General features: G+C 45.8%; 1 protein-coding gene and 2 long non-coding RNA genes across 3 annotated transcripts in view; 1 reads left to right on the top strand and 2 right to left on the bottom strand.

Annotated features, from left to right (window-relative positions):
• The window catches only part of LOC307182689 (coiled-coil domain-containing protein 3), a 101,648-nt gene extending 88,811 nt beyond the window's left edge, over positions 1 to 12,837 (top strand). The window contains exon 3 of the mRNA XM_079914143.1: positions 10,918 to 12,837. Coding sequence (XP_079770269.1) covers positions 10,918 to 11,193 — 276 coding nt within the window. The 3' untranslated portion in view covers positions 11,194 to 12,837. The remainder of the gene's footprint in view (positions 1 to 10,917) is intronic.
• LOC307182691 lies at positions 2,677 to 10,981 on the bottom strand. Its single transcript, XR_013827239.1, has 6 exons — positions 10,891 to 10,981; positions 10,210 to 10,332; positions 9,363 to 9,560; positions 9,086 to 9,180; positions 6,983 to 7,103; positions 2,677 to 4,267 (listed from the first exon to the last, which is right to left on the bottom strand). It is a non-coding gene; the product is annotated as an uncharacterized lncRNA (long non-coding RNA).
• Positions 12,838 to 13,005: 168 nt separating the features above from the next.
• Positions 13,006 to 20,243, bottom strand: part of LOC307182690 — a 62,020-nt gene continuing 54,782 nt past the window's right edge. Inside the window, exons 2-4 of the long non-coding RNA XR_013827238.1 lie at positions 14,062 to 14,211; positions 13,630 to 13,706; positions 13,006 to 13,188 (exon numbers count right to left, since the gene is read on the bottom strand). This is a non-coding gene — a long non-coding RNA (uncharacterized lncRNA). The remainder of the gene's footprint in view (positions 13,189 to 13,629; positions 13,707 to 14,061; positions 14,212 to 20,243) is intronic.

Raw genomic sequence — 20,243 nt, 5'->3', positions numbered from 1 at the left:
TCAGTCTCTGTGTGTCCTTAGAGCTGAAGTGAGTCTCTTTTAGGCAGCATATAGATGGGTCATATTTTATATCCATTCAGCCACTCTGTCTTTATTTATTTACTTATTTATTTATTTTTGGCTGCGTTGGGTTTTCGTTGTTGCACGCGGGCTTTTTCTAGCTGCAGCGAGCGGGGGCTACTCTTCGTTGTGGTGCATGGGCTTCTCATTGCGGTGGCTTCTCTTGTTGTGGAGCACGGGCTCTAGGCGTGCGGGCTTCACTAGTTGTGGCACGCAAGCTTCAGTAGTTGCGGCACATGGTCTTAGTGGCTCCGCGGCGTGTGGGATCTTCCTGGACCAGGGCTCGAACCCATGTCCCCTGCATTGGCAGGCAGATTCTTAATCACTGTGCCACCAGAGAAGTCCTGCCACTCTGTCTTTTGATTGGAGATAGTCCATTTACATTTAATGTAATTATTTATAGGTATGTACTTATTACCATTTTGTTAATTTCTTTCTGGTTGTTATGTAGTTCCTCTGTTCCTTTCTCTTCTCTTGCTCTTTGTTGTTTGATGATTTTCTGTAGTGGTAGAGTCCTTTATCTTTATATTTTGTTTATCTACTATAGGTTTTTGCTTTGTAGTTACCATGAGGTTTATGTAAAACAACTTGCAACAGTCCATTTTAAGTTAATAACTTATTTTCCAATGCTTTTGATGTCACAAATACATCTTTTTATCTTGTGTATCCACTAACAAATTATATAGTTATTTTTCTACTTTTATCTTTTAACCTTCATACTGGCTTTACAAGTGATTAACCCACTGCCTTTATGACATTAGATTATTCTGAATTTTACTGTATATTTACCTTTACCAGTGAGATGCCTACTTTGTAATGTTTTCTTGTTACGAATTAGCACCTTCTCTATTCAGCTTGAATAACTCCCTTTAACATTTCTTGTAAGGCTGGTCTAGTGGTGATGAAATTCTTTTGCTTTTGCTTGTCTAGAAAATTCTTTCTCTCGCCTTCAGTTCTGAAGGACAGTTTTCCAGGGTAGAGTATTCTCAGTTGGCAGTTTTTTTTTTCTTTCAGCTCTTTATATCTGTATATCACGCCACTCCCTCTGACCTGCAAAGTTTCTGCTGAAAAACCTGCTGATAGTCTCGTAGGTTCCCCTTGTACATAAGTTATTTTTCACTTGTTGCTTTTAAGATTCTCTCCTTGTCTTTAACTGTTGATACTTGAATTACAATGTATCTTGGTGTGGGTCTCTTTGGGTTCATCTTATTTAATGCTCTCTGGGTTTCCTGGATCTGGATCTAGGTTAGAGAAGTTTTCAGCCATTATTTCTTCAATTAAGTTTTCTGCCCCTTTCTCTCGTCCTCTTTAGGGACCCCTTTTGCTTGATGTTGTCTCGTTAGGCTGTCTTCACCCTTCTTCATTCTCTTTTCTTTTTGCTGTTCTGATTGGATGAGTTCCACTGCCCTGTCTTTGAGTTCAGTGATCCTTTTTTTCTGTTTCATCCGGTCTGCTGTTGAACACCTCTACTGTATTTTCCAGTTCAGTTATTCTTCAGCTCTGTCACTTCTATTTGGTACTTTCTTATATTTTTGATCTCTGTTGAAATTCTCATTTTATGCATGCATTTTCCTCCTGAGCTCTGTGAGCATCTTTATCACCATTCTTTTGAGCGCTTTATCAGGTAAATTACTCATCTCCATTTCATTAAGGTCTTTTTCTGAGGTTTGATCTTATTCTTTCCTTTGGAAATATTCCTCTGTTTCTTCATTTTTCCTTGACAGTCTATGGCTTATATGCGTGAGATGAAACAACTACCTCTCCCAGTCTTGAAGGAGTGGCTTTGTGTAGGAGATGAACCTTATCGTTCAACTCTGCCCTAGCTCTTGGATATCTCTCAAACCTTTGTGATTGATTGTCCAAGAAGCCTCCTTTATTCTTAGTGGCTTGCAGTAGTGGAGGGTGTGCCAAGACCTGTCAGGGGAGGATTTCAGTCAGCACCTAGATTCAGGCTGATTGGAAGCCAAGCCCTCATGTAGAAGCTTTTACAGGTTGCAAATATCTCTTTTAGGAGAAGACGGGGAGATGGGCATTTCTGTCTGCTCCCTCTGCCTTGAACCCTGTGGTAACAGCCAGTTAAGAACTATTTCTTTGTTTGCTGCCATGCTGATGAACCCATGAACACAAGCCCCGCTGGCCACCAGAGCCACGGTATCAAGGGATGTGTTCTCTGGGTGACAGACACAAAAGCTAAGGCGTCAGACGTGTACACAAGCCCCTTTCTTGGAGGCGCCACAGCCTAGGGTGGAGCAGAGGGAAAGCATGACAGTGGCTCCCGAAGGCCAGAGTCTTTTTTATAACATCTTTATTGGGGTATAATTGCTTTACAATGGTGTGTTAGTTTCTGCTTTATAACAAAGTGAATCAGTTATACATATACATATGTTCCCATATCTCCTCCCTCTTGCGTCTCCCTCCCTCCCACCCTCCCTATCCCACCCCTCCAGGCGGTCACAGAGCACCGAGCCGATATCCCTGTGCTATGCGGCTGCTTCCCACTAGCTATCTACCTTATGTTTGGTAGTGTGTATATGTCCGTGCCTCTCTCTCGCCCTGTCACAGCTCACCCTTTCCCCTCCCCATATCCTCAAGTCCGTTCTCTAGTAGGTCTGTGTCTTTATTCCTGTCTTACCCCTAGGTTCTTCATGATTTTTTTTCTTAAATTCCATATATATGTGTTAGCATAGGGTATTTGTCTTTCTCTTTCTGACTTACTTCACTCTGTATGACAGACTCTAGGTCCATCCACCTCATTACAAATAGCTCAGTTTCGTTTCTTTTTATGGCTGAGTAATATTCCATTGTATATATGTGCCACATCATCTTTATCCATTCATCCAATGATGGGCACTTAGGTTGTTTCCATCTCTGGGCTATTGTAAATAGAGCTGCAATGAACATTTTGGTACATGACTTCCAGCAATTCCACTACTGGGCATATACCCTGAGAAAACCGTACTTCAAAAAGAGGCCATAGTCTTCGTCGAGTATTTCAGTTGGCCTTTAGTTGTGTGTTCAATGAGAAGCCTGCCCCTCAGGCCAAAGCTTTCAGATAAGCGAATCGGGTGCTTTTCAGTCGCTGCCTCTGCACTGGGCCTTGGTGCTGGGTAGCCAGGTGAGTCTGTGTGAGCCCTTTAAAAACTGTTCTCAGTTCACTCATAGCCTGTGGGTCTCAGGGAGGCAAGCCCTGGTGGCTTTGAAACCCGGAAGTTTCGGGGGCTCGTCTCTCAGGTGCAGGTCTTAAAAGTTGGGGTGCCAGATGTGGGGTTCAACCCCTTTGCTCCTCGGGGATAAGCTCAGTTGTCAGTTCCCTGTTGACTGCAGGCTGCTGCACCGGGTTTAGATGAGATTGTCTCAGCCTCTCCTACCTGCTTCAATGTGCGTTTTTTTCTCGGTTGCCTGGTAGGTAGGGGCCACTCGTAGTTTTGGGGTTTCTTTCAGGGGAAGATTTGTTGCTTGAGGAGAGGTGTGTCCAGGTGCAAGCATTGCAGCCCTGCAGCACAGGCTCCCAGGTCCCAGCCTGTCTCCTTCCCCCGAGAGACTCGACACATTTATTAAGGGGTAAGAGGCTGAAGGTCTCTTCTTCTGAAAGACCCCAGCCTCCCCTAGAGGAGAAGGACCTGACTGTTCCAAGGACCTGTAGGGACCTGGGCCACTTTCCGCTGGAATGGGCTGAATTTCTTGAGCCATCATGAGCCTTACTTCAAACTGTTGGAGCCTAAAAGACACAAACTTAACCAAAAGGTTAAACAAAACAAAGGCTAAAAAGGAGAAGAACAACCATTGCTATTAAAGCGCCTAGAAAGGGAAGGAACCAGGTTAACTTTGGGCTTCCTTGACTGTTGACCACCAGACAAGGAAGGCGATATCACCCCGCCACAATTATGAAGCCACTCTGCCTGAGCTTATATTTCCTTAACATCAACTTTTACCTGTCCTGTTGCACGGATCCAAGCGCAGCGGGAAGTATTAGTTACTGCACAAACTCTGCCTTGCTCTGCCAGAAGGTACTCAAGGGCCAGACGATTGTCAAGACCACATGAGCCAAGGAAACGAGAGGTCCCAAGTCCCGTTAAGGCTTGAGATAGGAGCCAACCCACTACATCATTGTACTTACCTGCTGATGGGACCTGTCTTTGGAATAGGCATCTCAGATCTTCCGCTAGCTCACAGGTGCACTGTTCTTCTGTCGTGACCCGTGGGGTTTCTGGAAGTAAAAGCTTTAGTCTGGACAGATGAACCCAACAGATACCCCTTGCAGTTTGACAGCAGTGGGGGTGGTTAAAATTACTTTACAGTAATAGTTGGCAATAGTTGATCTTTGGGGGAGCTCTCTTTCCAGATGTTGAGAAGAACTTGGGTCCCCGGGGTTTATTTGTGAAGGAGCTGCTCCTTCCTCTGTATTTTTAGTGGGAGCTGGCAGTGCCTTGTAGGCATAGTCCTGGATTGCTTTCTGAACTTGTCCTAGAATAATATATCTCAGGGTCTGGTTCACTTCCTCATCCAGTAGAATGTCAGTAGTAAGAAAATGCCTCCCGTAGGTCATTTCAAGGGGACAAAGTTTCAGACCACTCCTGGGGGCTACACGGACCCTGAGGAGAGCAATAAGAGGCAGGTTGGTCCAGGGTGCATGAGTCTCTGGGCAGAGCTTTGCTAAGGTTTTCTTTAACGGATGGTTCATTTTCTCTACCTTCCCTGAAGACTGGGGGTGCCAAGAGGTGTGTGGCTTGTAGTCTAGCCCTAGGGCTGTTGTGAGCCCCTCTGTGATTTTGGCTATAAAAAGAGGGCCCGTTATTGCTCTGCAGGGACTTTGGAAGTCCAAACCGAGGAATTATTTCTTTTAAAAGGGACTTACAGACTTGCAGGGCGTTCTCAGATCGGGTGGGGAAGACTTTAACCCACCCTGTGAAAGTATCAACAAACACCATAAGATATTTATATCCTGATCATGGGGGCATTTGGGTGAAATCTAACTGCCAGGCGTCCCCCGGGTATGTCCCTCGGCGTTGAATTGGCCTGAGTAACGAAGGGGGGATTGGATGGGCCTGCGGGTTATTACAGGCGAGGCAAGCGTTCCTTGTTTTATTGTTCTTTCAAGCCCCTTTCCTGAAAAAGCCTTTTGCCTCAAGTCCCATAGTGCATCCCTCCCGTAGTGGGTGGCGTCATGTAAGCTCTTGGTGAGTCCCCATTGTTGGGCTTCAGGGATTAGAAACATCCTCCTTTTGATGCCAGCCTGTGCTTCCCTTCTCAGAGCTCCATTTCTCAGCATTTTCTTATTCCTGGGGGGAGAACTGGGGAAGGCTAGGAGTTCAGGGGGGGCCAATCACTAGAGCCTTACCTTGTTCAGGTTCCTGCAGTTGAGCTCCCTGTTTTGCAATTTGATCAGCTTTGCTGTTCCCTTGGCTCGCAAAAGATCACAAAAGATCCATCCCTCTGATGGCCCCTGCAGTGCATTACTGCTACCCGGGTAGGAAGCTACACTGCTTCTAACAGACCAGAATCAGATCTTTATGTTTTATGGGGAACTTCTAGTGGTTAACATTCCTCTTTCTTTCCATCTGGCAACATGAGCATGTAGCACGTGGAACCCATATTTAGAGTCAGTGAAAATAGTTAATTTCTTATCCTTCCCTAATTGCAAAGCTCTCATTAATGCTAGTGAGTCTTGCACAAACCGACACTCCCCGTTAGGCTTCTGTACGGGGAGGTTCGGGGCGCTGCAAGGGGATTGGCAGGGCCTAATGAGTCCGTGTCTCAGGAATCTGCTGAGCAGCGGTTGGATTCCCCTCAGGGCCTCAGGCTTTAAAGGATATTGTGTCTTCCAGGGGTATTTTTCCCCAGGCCTTAACCTTATTTTTATTGGGGGAACACGTTTTGCCCTTCCTGGCACCGAGGTATCCCAAACTGCAGGATCTACCTGTTCTGTAATTTCTTGGGGGATGTCTTGGGGCATATTTTGATGCCCAACAGGTGGGTCATCTGGGACTAATGGATGCATTCTCCGTTCGGATTACCTTCTTGGATTCACCCTGACCTAAGAATATACTAGCTCCTAACTTATTTAGCCAATCTCTCCCGAGGAAAGGGACAGGGCATTCTGTCATGTACAGAAAGGAGTGAATAATAATAATGGACCCGATTCCACAGGCAAGAGTGGATGGTAAATCGCCTTTCCTTTGGCTGTCCATCGACTCGCATCACAGCACAGTCATGGCTGGAGAGGGGGCCAGCTGGCCAAGTCAGAGCAGAGCAGGCAGCTCCAGCGTCTACAAGAGTTCTCCTACCTGCCACATCGAGGGTGACCTGAGGCTCCGCTGCAGTCACGAGGATGGATCTGGAGCCGGGGAGGCGCTCGAGCGTCCCACAGGAGGGCGCCCAGGACATTCCGCCTCCCAGTGCCCCCTTTCCAACAAAAGGCACACTGGTTTGGGTCCAAGGGGCTTCTTGGTGGTCTGTCCAGCCTTCTCGGCCCTCCAGGGTCCCCTCGAGGTGGTGGGTGGATCAGAGCGGCCAGAGGCTGTGTTTTCTTTATTAGCCTCTTATCCTCATTGGCCTCCTCTGTTAAGTCTCGGTTGTTACAGACCTTGAAGGCCTCCTCAGGGTTGACAGCAGGGCTTGGGGCCCAGCCGCAAGCTTCTGGAACTGTCTCCAGATATCAGGAGTAGCCTTGGTGATAAAATGCATGGCCCAGAGTGTCCTCCCTTCTGCGGACTCAGGGTCTGTATTGGTGTCCTTCCTGAATGCCTGTGTTACCCGGCTCAGGAAGCCTGCTGGGCTTTCATCTTTTTCCTGTGTAACCTCTCAGACCATACACCTTTTCATTCTTTCTGACAGACAAGTAAGCTAATGTCTCATCCTAGCTTGGCCTACACAATCTTCACAGTCCAGCATGGGTCATGTTCTGGGATTGCGTCCCACCTACCTGATAAACTTGGCCATGTGGACTGGTGGCCAGTAGGCCATCTGCGTGTTCCCTGGGCTTTCTCAGTATGCGCTCCTTTTCATCTGGGGTACAACAGTGGGCCAGAATAATCCATGATGTCCTGCCAGGTGAGAGAGAATGTCAATCCCAGCCTGATAAATTCATCCCTAAACTTGTCAGGGTTCTCTGAGAACCTGCCTTATGGGTTTCCTAAGTCTCCCATTGAGAAGGGGCTGTGCACTCTAATGACCCCTCTGTTGCCATCGCTACTTCCCGAAGGGGGGAAAGGTGGGGGCTGACTTTGAACCTGATCCCGGGAAAACTTTGTTTTTTTACGAGAGAGAGAAACCAAGCCCAGTCTTGCATCAACCTACTCTTAATAAAATCCATTTACCTAATTAAATTTAATCCAACCTTAGAAAATCCTGACCAAAGTTCCTAATGTTCCTCTTCCGCAAACCTGCAACTTTCTGTAGCCATACTTGTCCCTTATTCTTTCCCCATTCAGAAACAGCCAGCTCTAGGACAAAGTCATCCTTTTTCCTTTCAACAAAATATATTCCCGTTCCTTTTACCTTCTTTTCTTAACGCATCCTACTTTCCTTAAGCCACCATGAACTGTCTTTCACGTTAGCATTCCATAAATTGGTAGCGAACATCTCAAGGTGGCACCAAACAGCTTAATTTCTCTCTCACAAGAAGACAAAAGTAGGTAAATTTAGACCTGTTTAGCAATTAATGTTCCAATAGTTTATCTTATTTGAAATGGCCTGCAGATACAATTAATCCCTATCTTAATTACTTTAGCTTCTTAGATGGACGTTTCCAAAACATAATTATTCCTATGTAGCTTAGCAAAAAGTTCTTATCCCAGTTACATTTACTTAAAAATTTAATCATATCAGGTTATTGTCCCTGTTGACAGATTTTTACAACAGGAACAATATGCACTTATTGACTTCCAGTAACCCTAGATACAATGAAAGCATTGTACTTTATGTTGATGGCTCCAAAGATGGGTCTGTATTAATTAAACCCATAGCTTAAGCTAGACAAGTTAATTTCTGTAGAAGCAGAGATCTCATAGTTTTCCTGCTTGAATTTAAAATGGCCTTTTTTTTCCCCCCTCAGTCTGGGGGACTACAGATGAATCAGGTAGTTCCTGAGAGCCCAGGCAGAAGAGTTACATTGCAAAGGCAGAGGAGAGAGATGCAAGCCCCCGTCTTTTCTTTTTGTTCTTTGAAATCCCACTAAGTAACCCAAGGCTGGAGTCTCAGGCAATGCGGGCTGTGTTTGTGTGTGCTCACAATGTCGGCAGTGACTTCCAGGGACAGCTGGACAGACAACAACTACATCACAAAGAAAGCAATCGCAAAACTTAAAGACACAAACAAGAAGTTTTCAGGATTAAGGGGATGGGAGGGTAGGGGTAAGGACCAAGGGAGAAGTAAAGGGAGGAGGGACAGAAAAGACTGAAAATGAGAAAGAGACAGAGAGATTGCCTTTTCAGCCCGCCCCCTGCGGCTGTCTATTCAGGTACCAATCTGCATGCTTCCAGAAAGGGCCAGTGAAGGAGGGAGCACCCTGTCCACTGCCCATCGGGGTGATCAAGCCCGGAAACCAGCCAGTTGCATGTCATCTGTGGGTCCCCGACCCACAGGTGGGACTCTCACCCACGCATGCACCAGTATATAGAAATCTGCCGCTTCAGCTCGTTCCCAACGGGACTTCTCTTGGCGGCAGGAAAATAAAGGTGAGAATATGGGGATGATCGGACTTACAGCCCACTACACGATATGAGGTTTGAACCTCTATCACTCATAAATCTCCAGTCAGGGAGAGCCCGCTGGACCAAGGTCTGCAAGGTGTGAAGGGAGCCTCTCCCTCCTCTGCTTGTCGCCCGTCACGGTGAGCCATTGCCGGCCAGAGGGAGCTGTAGCTTGCCCGACATCCACTCTCTTGGAAGGACAGAAGGAGGAGAGGACAGAGAGAGAAGTAGAGAGATTTCAGGAGAGGGAAAATGGGGAGGGACAAAGGGGAGGGGAGAAGCATTGCCTGAATGAGGGTACTGAGGCCCCTCGGGGGCCAGAAAGGCAGACTTACCAGACGAGGCGATGCTGAAACAAGAGGTTCAGGTGGCCACTTGTCACCCGCGGGGAAGCTGCGTTAGGTGGTCCCGGAGGTGCCCAGATCCTCTCCTGCAGAAGGGACAAGCCCCACGTTGGGCACCACAAAATCTGTTACCAACTAGGGTTCTTGGCCTCCTTAATCAATAGAAATTGATCAGAGGCCAAGTTCAGTCAGGGCTTTATTGGGACCCCTGCTGCAGCAGAGCAGGGGTGGGGGGCAGGGAGAACAAACAACAGGTTCCTTTGCTTGCCTGCTCCTCACTGTGGTTTTGATTTGTATTTTCCTGATGACTGGTGAGGTCTAGCACCTTCTCATATACTCGTTGGCCATTTGTATATCTCCTTTGAGGAATATCTGTTGAGGTTCTTTGCCTGAGAGGGGCTGGAGGAAGCTCGCGGACCACTGAAGGGTCCACAGCCAGGACTGATGTGCGTCTTTTTTTCTTATGCTTTAAAATGAACAATCATTTAATGTATTAACATTTTCACTTATAAACATACAATTTGCATATACAGGGAAAAATAGGTTCTGTGGACACAATAGAATACTAGAGACAGGCAAGCAATCAGAAAGACAGGCATGCACAGATGCCATGTGTGGGCAAGACTCCTCCTGGGTCCCTTGGTGGATCCCACAGTTCTCTTAAAGTCACTTTTGTTCATGATGCCATTTTTGTTGGGGGTGGGAAGAGGGATGTCTCATACGGCCATGATGCTAATGTCATTCCTCAACCTTCTTATAGTTGTTTTATGTGTGTGTGTGTATAAATAAAATACAATTATAATATATTATTATATATAATATATAAATATACATTTGCACATATGGGAGTGTTTCTATCAGAATGACTAGATCAAAGGGTATAAGCAGTTTTCATTTTGACACAGATTGTTCTTTATAGAAGTTTACACTCTACCCCCAGCATATGAGAATGCCTACAAGAGAATGCCTATTTCCCCAAATGCTGATTCTGATTTTACCAAAGGGTAAAATCAAAATTTCATTTTGTTAAAAGAAAAACCATCCATTGTGGATCTAGTTTGCATTTCTCTTATTAAGTTTTTCATATAAGAGATTAAGAGATACTTGTATGTTACCTTCCTGTAGACTATTCATATTCTTTGTGCATCTTTCTGTTTTGGGTTTTGTTCTCTTACTTCTTGGGTCACCAGAGCTCTGTCCTTCTTGCTAGAGTGACATATTTAGAATATCTTTTTTTTCTGTAAGAAACCAAGGGGGCTTAGGTAAGAAACAAAAACTCAGTTTTTCAAAAGAGACACTCACTTCCAGCCCATCCCACGATGACTAGAAATGTTTCTAGAATGAGGGTATTTGCACCTCAGCACAGGCAAAGCCCTTTTGTGGAAATACGCTGAAGGCCCTCTGTGGATCCAGTTTCGCTTCCAAGTGGGTGATCCTCAAACTTGGGCTTTACTGTAAAATGTTCTAGAGTCAGATTAGAATTGAACAGGCGAAACTGCTGAATGAGAGCAAAAAGTGAAGAGTGACCTGCTCCAACAGGGACTCAATAGGATGCAAATCAGTAGGCACGTAAGAAGACAAAACCATGGAGTATCTTTTGAAAACAAAATTATCTAGGGTACCCAAACACAGAAAGCAAAAGAGGGGGGCTCTGCATTTGGGGTCCACAGGGTGAAAACAAGAAGGGGCATGAGGACTGTCCTTATCCCGGGTTGGGGCCATTGGTGACATCGGGGTCTGTGTTGCCGGGCTGGCAGCACCAGGAAGCTTACCTGGGGAGGTTTTCTGAAACTCACCTGCGTCTCCTGGTGTTTCCTCCCCAGCTTATGTGTTCCTCGGTGCAGAAGGCCCTGTTTGAGGAGGAGGACCACGTCAAGAAGCTGCAGCAGAAGGTGGCCACCCTAGAGAAGCGGAACAAGCAGCTGCGGGACCGGGTGAAGAAGGTCAAGCGGTCCCTGCGGCAGGCGCGGAAGAATGGCCGCCACCTGGAGCTGCTGAACCAGAAGCTGAGCGAGAAGCTGGCGGCCGCGGCAGGCGCGCTCCCGCACATCAACGCGCTGGGCCGCGAGCCCGCGGGCGCCGCCTACCTGCAGGGGTAGCAGGGATGGAGCCTTGGCCTCACCTGGTACCCGCTGAGGCCTCTCACGGGGAGTGGAAAAGGACACTGGGTTTAGACATGCACATAGCTCAAGAACTCTTGTAGATGATGATATTTTTACTGTGCATTGGGTAGCGTCTAGTTGGTTTACAGGGCAAGTCTCCTATCTCCTTGGCTGCCGGCCTCCTGCCCTTCCCTTGTCCCAGACCCAGTGCTCTGATGCCAGCAGTGCCCTATGCTTGCCTGGGGCCTGTCCCTGGCTTCCAGGAGCAGCTTGGAAAAAGTGCACTTATTAGGGAAAGAACATTTTAGAATCTCTAGAGGTACAGAACTCAAGGGGTTCAGCCTCCATTTCCGAAGAAAGGGAGTGTGGTCCCAGCTCTCAGCAGCAGGACAACCGTTGGTTTGAAGGAATGATAGGTCGTGGAATCTTCTGGTGTCATTAAGACTTACAGAGCTCATCACAAGTCAGGGAGTGGAGCTAGAGGTGGCAGGTAATTAAGAAGAATTATACCTGATTTCCAACCTCAGCTATCCAGAGTTACAGAGGTTTCCCATGGGCCACTTTAAAGGGGAATTGCCTTTATGGTCCTGTCCTGTTTCATGAAAGCACATTTCTAAGTTGGAGGAGCTCGAACAGTATCTCAGCCCCTACTAAATTCTGACTTACTGTTTGCTCAGTGATTACTTCCAACTTCTCTGAATTCAAGGTGAGCTGACCCAGTATGTTGTGAATTTCTGTTGTGCAAAGACACCTCCTTACCTACTGGGGTCTGGGGACCTTGCCTCGTTGCTCTGCTCCCAAAAGGGCTTGTTGAGGGCGTTCCGATCTTGGCTTCTTTATGCAAATGCTTTGCACCCACCTGGACTGTCCAGACAGACCCTGGGAGTAGTGTTTGCACATCAGCCCGCTTCTCACTGCATTAGATCCTCTGTACGATCGCTTCACCTTCTTTGGGAAGAAACCTCTAGAGAGAGTATTGCAAGTAAAAGATATTCACAATACCTAACACCTGAGCCCTTCACTTAGCCACATGTGATCGCGTCCCAGCTGTGTGACTAAGAAGCGCCCATCCCTTGGTTAGCTTCTGATGATGGTTCTCCAAACCAACCAGTGTCCCTTCCCCGCTGTTTTAGGTAGAAGCTGCCCCTTTACCACCCCAGATACAGGAGGGCCCGACAATGCCGTCCTCTCCATTGAAAATGGCAGTTAGGGTCAGATTTCCATCCCCTGCCTTTAGAAAAACTATGTCCTTCTTGCTCTGGCAGCGTGCCTGGGGCATGAGCCTTGTGACACTTGGGTCTTGATGGTAGGCGATGGCCTCAGAGGAGAAGCCAACGCCCTGGACTGCACAGCATGGGGACTTTTGCTCAAGGGCTCTTTACCGCTAAGCTTCTGCCAGCACTGTATCAGCTGTAATCTTCATGGTCTGGTACAATAGAAGGCACGTCTTGTGGTTTATTCTTCCCAGGGACGTTTCATTGCAGCAGTTTTGCTGCCACCCAAGGGAATGACAAGCCTAACGGTGATTTACAGCCAGCGTTTGGGGAACTGTGGAAGCTGGATCTCTTCGGATGCATTATGTTCTGCCTTTTCAATAAACGTGAGCCAATAGTTCAGCCACAGCAGCAAAGCAATGCGTGTATCTTTGGGAGCAGGGGGCCTGCAGGATTTCCAGCTTTGGCCTGAAAAGGCCATTTAGATCCTCCGGGGGAAGCATCTGTGGGTCACACCTGAGGCATTTAGGAGATTGAGCTGAAGCCGCCTCTGCTTTCCCCGCTGGGATGAGGCTAACCCTGTCTCTCCCCGGGTTCCCATCTCTCAACACACCTGCAGACAAGCAGTGTTATCCTGACCTCACCTCACGAGGGACACGCAGCTTCATTAATCAGTGTCTTCAAAGGTACATTAGGATCTGTGCCAACAGGAACTCCCAGGTCCCCATTATCTGCTACGTCGTCATCTTGCGGCAGGCCTCGCCACCCGCTCGTTGTACTAGTAGGAGTTGTTCATGCAAGAAAAACCCAAGAATTGCTCAGAACTTGACACACATTGGCCGACCTGTCGTAGCACTCTCTCTGAGCTGTGGGCCATGGTTGAGTTCCACTCAGCGGTTCAAGGAGGCTAAGTGACTTTGCCAAAGTCACATAATAAGCAAGAGGCTGACAGAATCTAGCATCGTTAAACCAGGTTCCCAGGAGTTACAAACTGGTGGCATGTGGGCCACACCTCACGTGGGGATGAGGTTTCTGTGTTTGAATGTCAACCTTCACTGGACTACGGTTCAGGCCGCTGTCTCTGCTACTATCGCACCCACCCCCGTTTGGGTTTTTTTGTTTTTTTTTGTTTCTTTTTTAACACACATCACGCATTTGCGGTACCTGCCTGGCAGCAGAAGTTAACAGGGATTCCCGCTTCTGTGGTGCAAATCCTCACCTTCCTTTGGGGAGAGAGAACGCAAAATCCAATCACAACGACTATGGATCAGCTGTTGGCTCAGCAACGTCCACATTCTATGATCGTTAAAAAAAGAACAAAACTAAGTACACAGAATGCTTTAGGCTCTCGCACACACATCCCACTTAATAGTCCTAACAATTTCATAATAGTGATTCTGATCGCCATTTTCCAAGAGGAATCTGGGGCTTCAAGAGATTAACCTGCCCCGTGTACACAACTAGGACAGGTGGCCAGTCAGACCTCCAACCCTATCTTCTTTTCTCTTAGCACGAGCTCACCTGTAGAATGGGGACAATCACTCCTACTGTAAAGGCTGTGAGGAGATGCTTAGCATGATACCTGACACCCCACACGTACTCAATAATATTACTCACAATAATCATCTACATTATAGTGATAAATACTCACCAGAAAGGCCCAATGCATGTCAGAAATAAGAGTGTCTGGTGGGATTCCATGTCATTTTCCCGTCCAATTGCCATCCAATACTCCAGCTCCTTCCATTTTCCTTAGTTCTGAACTACCTCCTTTTCTTTCACATTCAGTAGTAGGTTGTTCCTGCAAATTTACCAAGAAAATATAGTCCATCAGAAGTGTGTTTGCTCACCTTCTCAGGGTCGAATTAAAAAATGCACAGCCTAGGGCTTCCCAGGTGGCGCAGTGGTTGAGAGTCTGCCTGCCGATTCACGGGACACGGGTTCGTGCCCCGGTCCGGGAAGATCCCACATGCCGCGGAGCGGCTGGGCCCATGAGCCATGGCCGCTGAGCCTGCGCGTCTGGAGCCTGTGCTCTGCAACGAGAGAGGCCACAACAGTGAGAGGCCCGCGTACTGCAAAAAAAAAAAAGCTAAAGGTTGAGCATTGCGTTTTACTCGGTGGACATACTGAGGACTTCAGCCCGGGAGGTGCCTCTCAGGTCGCTCTGAAGAGGTGAGCGAGGAGACAGGGTACGCGGGAGCTTTTGCAGAAACAAAGCAAAACACAACCAGATAAAACACTGAAAGATGGCGGTCAATTAAAGAAAAAAAAAAGACATTGCAAGTTAACGAATTTTCTACATATGGGAAGATGCGAGAGTCTGGGCTTCTTGAAGTCATTCCTTTGATATGCACCTTAACTAGCTAGGGCCAGTGTCCTGTTTTTCTCCATCCTGAATCCCCTCAGGGTGCACAGTCAGCGCCGCTGCAGTGGCTGCTAGCTTGATGGCCGCAACATCCTTTGTTTACTGATATGGCAGAGGACATTCTTCATCCATACTAGCTTGTCACTCACACTGTCTAGTTTGCCCCCCTTCTCTCCTCCCTTCCAACTCAAAGGAAGGCTCATCTCTCTGGGCCACATCCAGGGTCAAACCCCTGCCCTGTTATCCTGAGTTCATATCGCTCCTCTCAAAACCTGGCTCCACCAATGCTCCCTCTTTTATCATAAATCTTTTCTTCGTTGGGGAATCCTGCCCTTATCCTCCAGCCATGCTCAGATTTATCCATCCCAGGAAAAAACAAAACAGTTTAGAAAGTATTGAAGCTGTGTTTAAAGATGGTGACACAGAAGGCTCCTGGACGCCCCCTCCTCCAACGGACACACCTAGTGAACAGCTACACACAGAGCAACTCCCTCTGAAAGAAACTCAAACTGGCTAAGGACCTCTTATACAATGAGGGACCAAGAAAACACCTACGTCTTTCCTATGTATGAGTAGGAAAGGCTGAGACATGCTGTTGCCATAAACCCCAGCCCTGGCACAGACTGTACAGTTTGTGGAAGGAAATCCCCGAATGCTAGCTTCTCCTTGAGGGGTGAAGGGTTTGGACCCCACATCTACATCCCCCAGGTTTTAAGACTCCTACCCGAGGGGTGGGCCTCCAAACACCTAGCTCTGAAAGCCAATGGGGTTTGCGTCCATGAGATCCACAGACTATAGCAAAAGAAGCAGCAGTTGTTAAAGGGCACAAGCACTCACTTCAGCCATCACCTCGGGGTCAGTGCAGAGGGAGCAGGGAAAAAACGCTCACCTCCCAGTCTTTCCCTGAATGGGGTCTACTTGGATACTTTAAAAGCTGCTGCCTGGGGGTCAGGCTTCTAATTGAGCCCATATCTAGGGGCTGACTGCCATCCTCCCCAAAGACCAGGGAAGCCAGTGGACACCACCCCTGTCCTCTCTCTCTGACCTGCTCCAAGTTGCCAGAATGTCCCTGAAAGAAACTTGTACACAAGTCTGCACCCCAGCCTTTGTGGCTGCTGGTAGCTGATGGGTCCCCAGATCACCTGGCTCTGACAGTCACCAGTGCTTCCATTTACAAGTCCCACAGGACTACAGAAAACAGAGGCAGTTTTAAACTGGCCATCGCCCCAGGGATCAGCATAGAAGGAGCAAACAGAAATGCCCAGTCTCCCAGTCTTTCCCTGAAAGGGGTCTCTTTGCATACTTCAAAAGCTTCCGCCTGAGGGTCAGCCTTCTAATGTACTATGCACCTAGGGCCTGATTCCCTGATCCTCTCCGAAGACCAGGGAAGCCCGAAGACACCTCTTCCTCCCTCTTTTTCTAGCCTGCTCCAGGCTGCTAGTTATCTCCCTGGAAGGAACTTGTATACATATCTGTGCCCCAGCTTTTGTGGCTGCCACCTCAGGGGCAGGCACCCAAATTGCTTGGTTCTGATAGCAAACAGGACTTACATTCATGTAGCAAACAAAGAAGTTCTTAAAAGGCTCAAGAGCACACCCTGGCCACAAAGCTATATACCTGGGCCCAGTGCAGAGGGAGTAGGCAAAAACACCCAGCTCCCATTTCTTTCTGGAAGATGCCTATCTACATACTTTCCCAGCTGCTGCCTGAGGGCCCAGCTACCAACCAGCCTTCACGTAGGTGCTGTGATCATTTCCTTTGGAACCCTGTCAAGTTGGCACACCTTCAACTACTGGGAGGTACTAGGAACAAAAAACGTGGCTTGGACAATCACAAAGGTTACAGGAGCATGAGCCAGCCCGATAGATAAGGTTCATCTCCTACACAAGACCACTCTAGCAAGACTGGGAGAGGAGACTGCTTTATCTAATGTGCAAAAACAAACACAGAGTCATGGAAAATGAAGAAACAGAAGAATATATTCCAAACTAGAGACCAAGACAAAACTCCAGACACAGATCTTAATAAAACAGAGGTTAGTAAGTTATCTAACAGACTTCAACTAACAGACATAAAGATGCTCAGTGTGGTCAGAAGCATCTTTGCTCCATCATCATTTGCATGAACAAAGTGAGAATTTCAACAAAGAGATAGAAAATATTAAAGAGTACCCATCAGATCACAAGGCTGAAGAGTATAAGTGAACTGAAAAATTCAATAGAGGGTTTCAACAGCAGACTAGATCAATCATAAAGATCCATAAACTTGAGATAAGGCAGTAGAATTCATCTAATCACAGGAGCAAAAGACAAAAGATTGAAGAGAACTTAAGGGATTTATGGGACACTATCAAACAGACCAATATACACATTTATAGGGGTGCCAGAAGAAGAGAAGGAGAAAGGGCAGAAAGCTAATTCAAAGAAATAATGGCTGAAACTTCCCTAACCTGGAGGAAGAAACAGGCATCGAGATCCAGGAAGCCCAGATTTTCAAAAAGGATGAATACAAAGAGACTCACGCTGAGACACATTATAATTAAACTATCAAAAGATAAAGACAAGGAGAATCTTAAAAGCAGCAAGAGAAAAACAACTTGTTATATACAAGAGAACACACACAAAATTATCAGATTATTTTAGCAGAAACTTTGCAGGCCAGAAGGGACTGGGATATGTATTCAAACTCCTGAAAGAAAAAAATCTACCAACCAAGAATAACCTACCCAGCAAAGTTGTCCTTCAGATTTGAAGGAGAACATATTATATATACAAAACCCTAAAGACTCCACCAGAAAAAGCTCTTAGAACTAATAAACACATTTAGTAAAGTTGCAGAATGCAAAATCTATATACACAACATCAGAATTGAAGGAGAGAGAGTTTTCCAGACAGGCAAAAACTGAAGGAGTTCAGCACCAGTAGACTAACCCTACAAGAACTGTTAAAAAGACTTCTTTAAGCTGGAATAAAAGGGCACTAATTAGTAACAGGAAACATATGTAAAAGTATAAATCTTGCTGATAAAGGTAAACATGTAGTCAAATTCAGAAGAATCTAATGCAATGGTGGTGGGTTAATCACTTATATAACTAATATAAAGGTTAAAAGGCAAAATAGTAAAAATAGCTATAACTACAATAATTTGTTAATGGATACTAAAGATAAAAAGATGCAAATGTGACATCAAAATCATAAAATGTGCTGGGAGCGGAGAGTAAAAATGTAGAGTTTTAGAATCATTCAAACTTAAGTTGTCATCAGCTTAAAATAAACTGTTATAACTCTTAGATGTTTTATGTAAGCCTCATGGTAATCACAAAGCAAAACCCTACAGAAAACACACAAAAGATAAAGAAATCTAAGCATACCACTCAGAAAAACCATCAAATCACAAGGGAAAAGAACAAGAAAAGAAAGGAACAGAGGAATTACAAAACATCCAGAAAACAATTAACAAAATTACAATAAGTCCATATCTATTAATAACTACATTAAATGTAAGTGAACTACGTTCTCCAACAAAAAGATATACAGTGGCTGGATGGATTAAAAAACAAAAAACAAACAAACATAGCTTTTCCAAGGATGCAACTTTTGAGAGAGTAAGGCAGGGTTGAGACCATCGGCACTGAATATGCGACTGAAACCGGCCTCTATATAAACTTTTAAGATTCTGGTGGGCAGGTGCAGAGAACTACTCATCTTAACAGCTGCAGGAGACAAGTCTCTTATGTTCACAGGCCAGGAACATGCAAGAATCAAGAGCAAATGTATTTCCACCTGTGTGGCTGACAGGGTCTTGATGCTCTGGCCTGGTGTCAGGCCTGAGCCACTGAGGTGGGAGAGGCAAGGTTAGGACACTGGACCACCAGAAACCTCCCGGCCCCATATAATATAAATCAGCGAGAGCTCCCCCAGAGATCTCCATCTCAATGCTAACACCCAGCTCCACCCAACAGCCAGCAAGCTCCAGTGCTGGACATCGCAGGCCAAACAACTAGTAAGAAACACAACCCCACCCATTAGCAAAGAGACTGCCCAAAATCATATTAAGTTCACAAACACCTCAAAACACACCATCGGACGTGGCCCTGCCCACCAGAGAGACAAGATTCAGCCCCACCAACCAGAACATGGGCACCAGTCCCCTCAACCACTAAGCCTACACAAGCCACTGAACCAACCTCATCCACTGGGGACAGATACCTAAAACAAAAGGAACTATGAACCTGCAGCCTGTAAAAAGGAGACCCCAAACACAGTAAGTTAAACAAAATGAGAAGACAGAGAAATATGCAGCAGATGAAGGAGCAAGGTAAAAACCCACCAGACCAAACAAATGAAGATGAAATAGGCAGTCGACCTGAAAAAGAATTCAGAGTAATGATAGTAAAGATGATCCAAAATTTTGGAAACAGAATGGAGAAAATACAAGAAACATTTAACAAGGGCCTAGAAGAACTAAAGAGCAAACAAACAATGATGAACAACACAATAAATGAAATGAAAAATTCTCTAGAAGGAATCAACAGCAGAATAACTGAGGCAGAAGAACGGAGAAGTGACCTGGAAGATAAAATAGTGGGAATAAATACCACGGAGCAGAATAAAGAAAAAAAGAATGAAAAGAATTGAGGACAGTCTCAGAGACTTCTGGAACAACATTAAACACACCAACATTCGAATTTTAGGGGTCTCAGAAGAAGAGAAAAAGAAAGCGTCTGAGAAAATATTAGGAAATTACAGTCAAAAACTTCCCTAACATGGGCAAGGAAATAGTCAAGTCCAGGAAGCAGAGAGTCCCATACAGGATAAATCTAAGGAGAAACACGCCAAGACATATTATTCAAACTATCAAATATTAAATACAAAGAAAAAATATTAAAAGCAGCAAGGGAAAAGCAACAAATAACATACAAGGGAACCCCCATAACATTAACAGCTGATCTTTCAGCAGAAACTCTGCAAGCCAGAAGCGAGTGGCACAATATATTTAAAGTGATGAAAGGGAAAAACCTACAACCAAGATTACTCTACCCAGCAAGGATCTCATTCAGATTTGACAGAGAAATTAAAATGTTTACAGACAAGCAAAAGTTAAGAGAATTCAGCAACCATAAACTAGCTTTACAACAAATGCTAAAGAAACTTCTCTAGGCAGGAAACACAAGAGAAGGAAAAGACCTACAAAAACAAACCCAAAACTATTAAGAAAATGGTAATAGGAACTTACATATCGATAATTACCTTAAATGTAAATGGAATAAATGATCCAACCAAAGACACAGATTGGCTGAATAGATACAAAAACAAGACCTGTATATATGCTGTCTACAAGAGACCCAGTTCAGATCTAGGGACACATACAGACTGAAAGTGAGGGGATGGAAAAAGATATTCCATGAAAATGGAAATCAAAAGTTGGAGTAGCAATTCTCATGTCAGACAAAATAGACTTTAAAATAA

This window comes from Stenella coeruleoalba (genome assembly GCF_951394435.1).
Source record: "Stenella coeruleoalba genome assembly, chromosome: 2".
Taxonomy (NCBI): Eukaryota; Metazoa; Chordata; class Mammalia; order Artiodactyla; family Delphinidae; genus Stenella; species Stenella coeruleoalba.
This window is presented reverse-complemented; position numbering and strand designations above follow the sequence as displayed.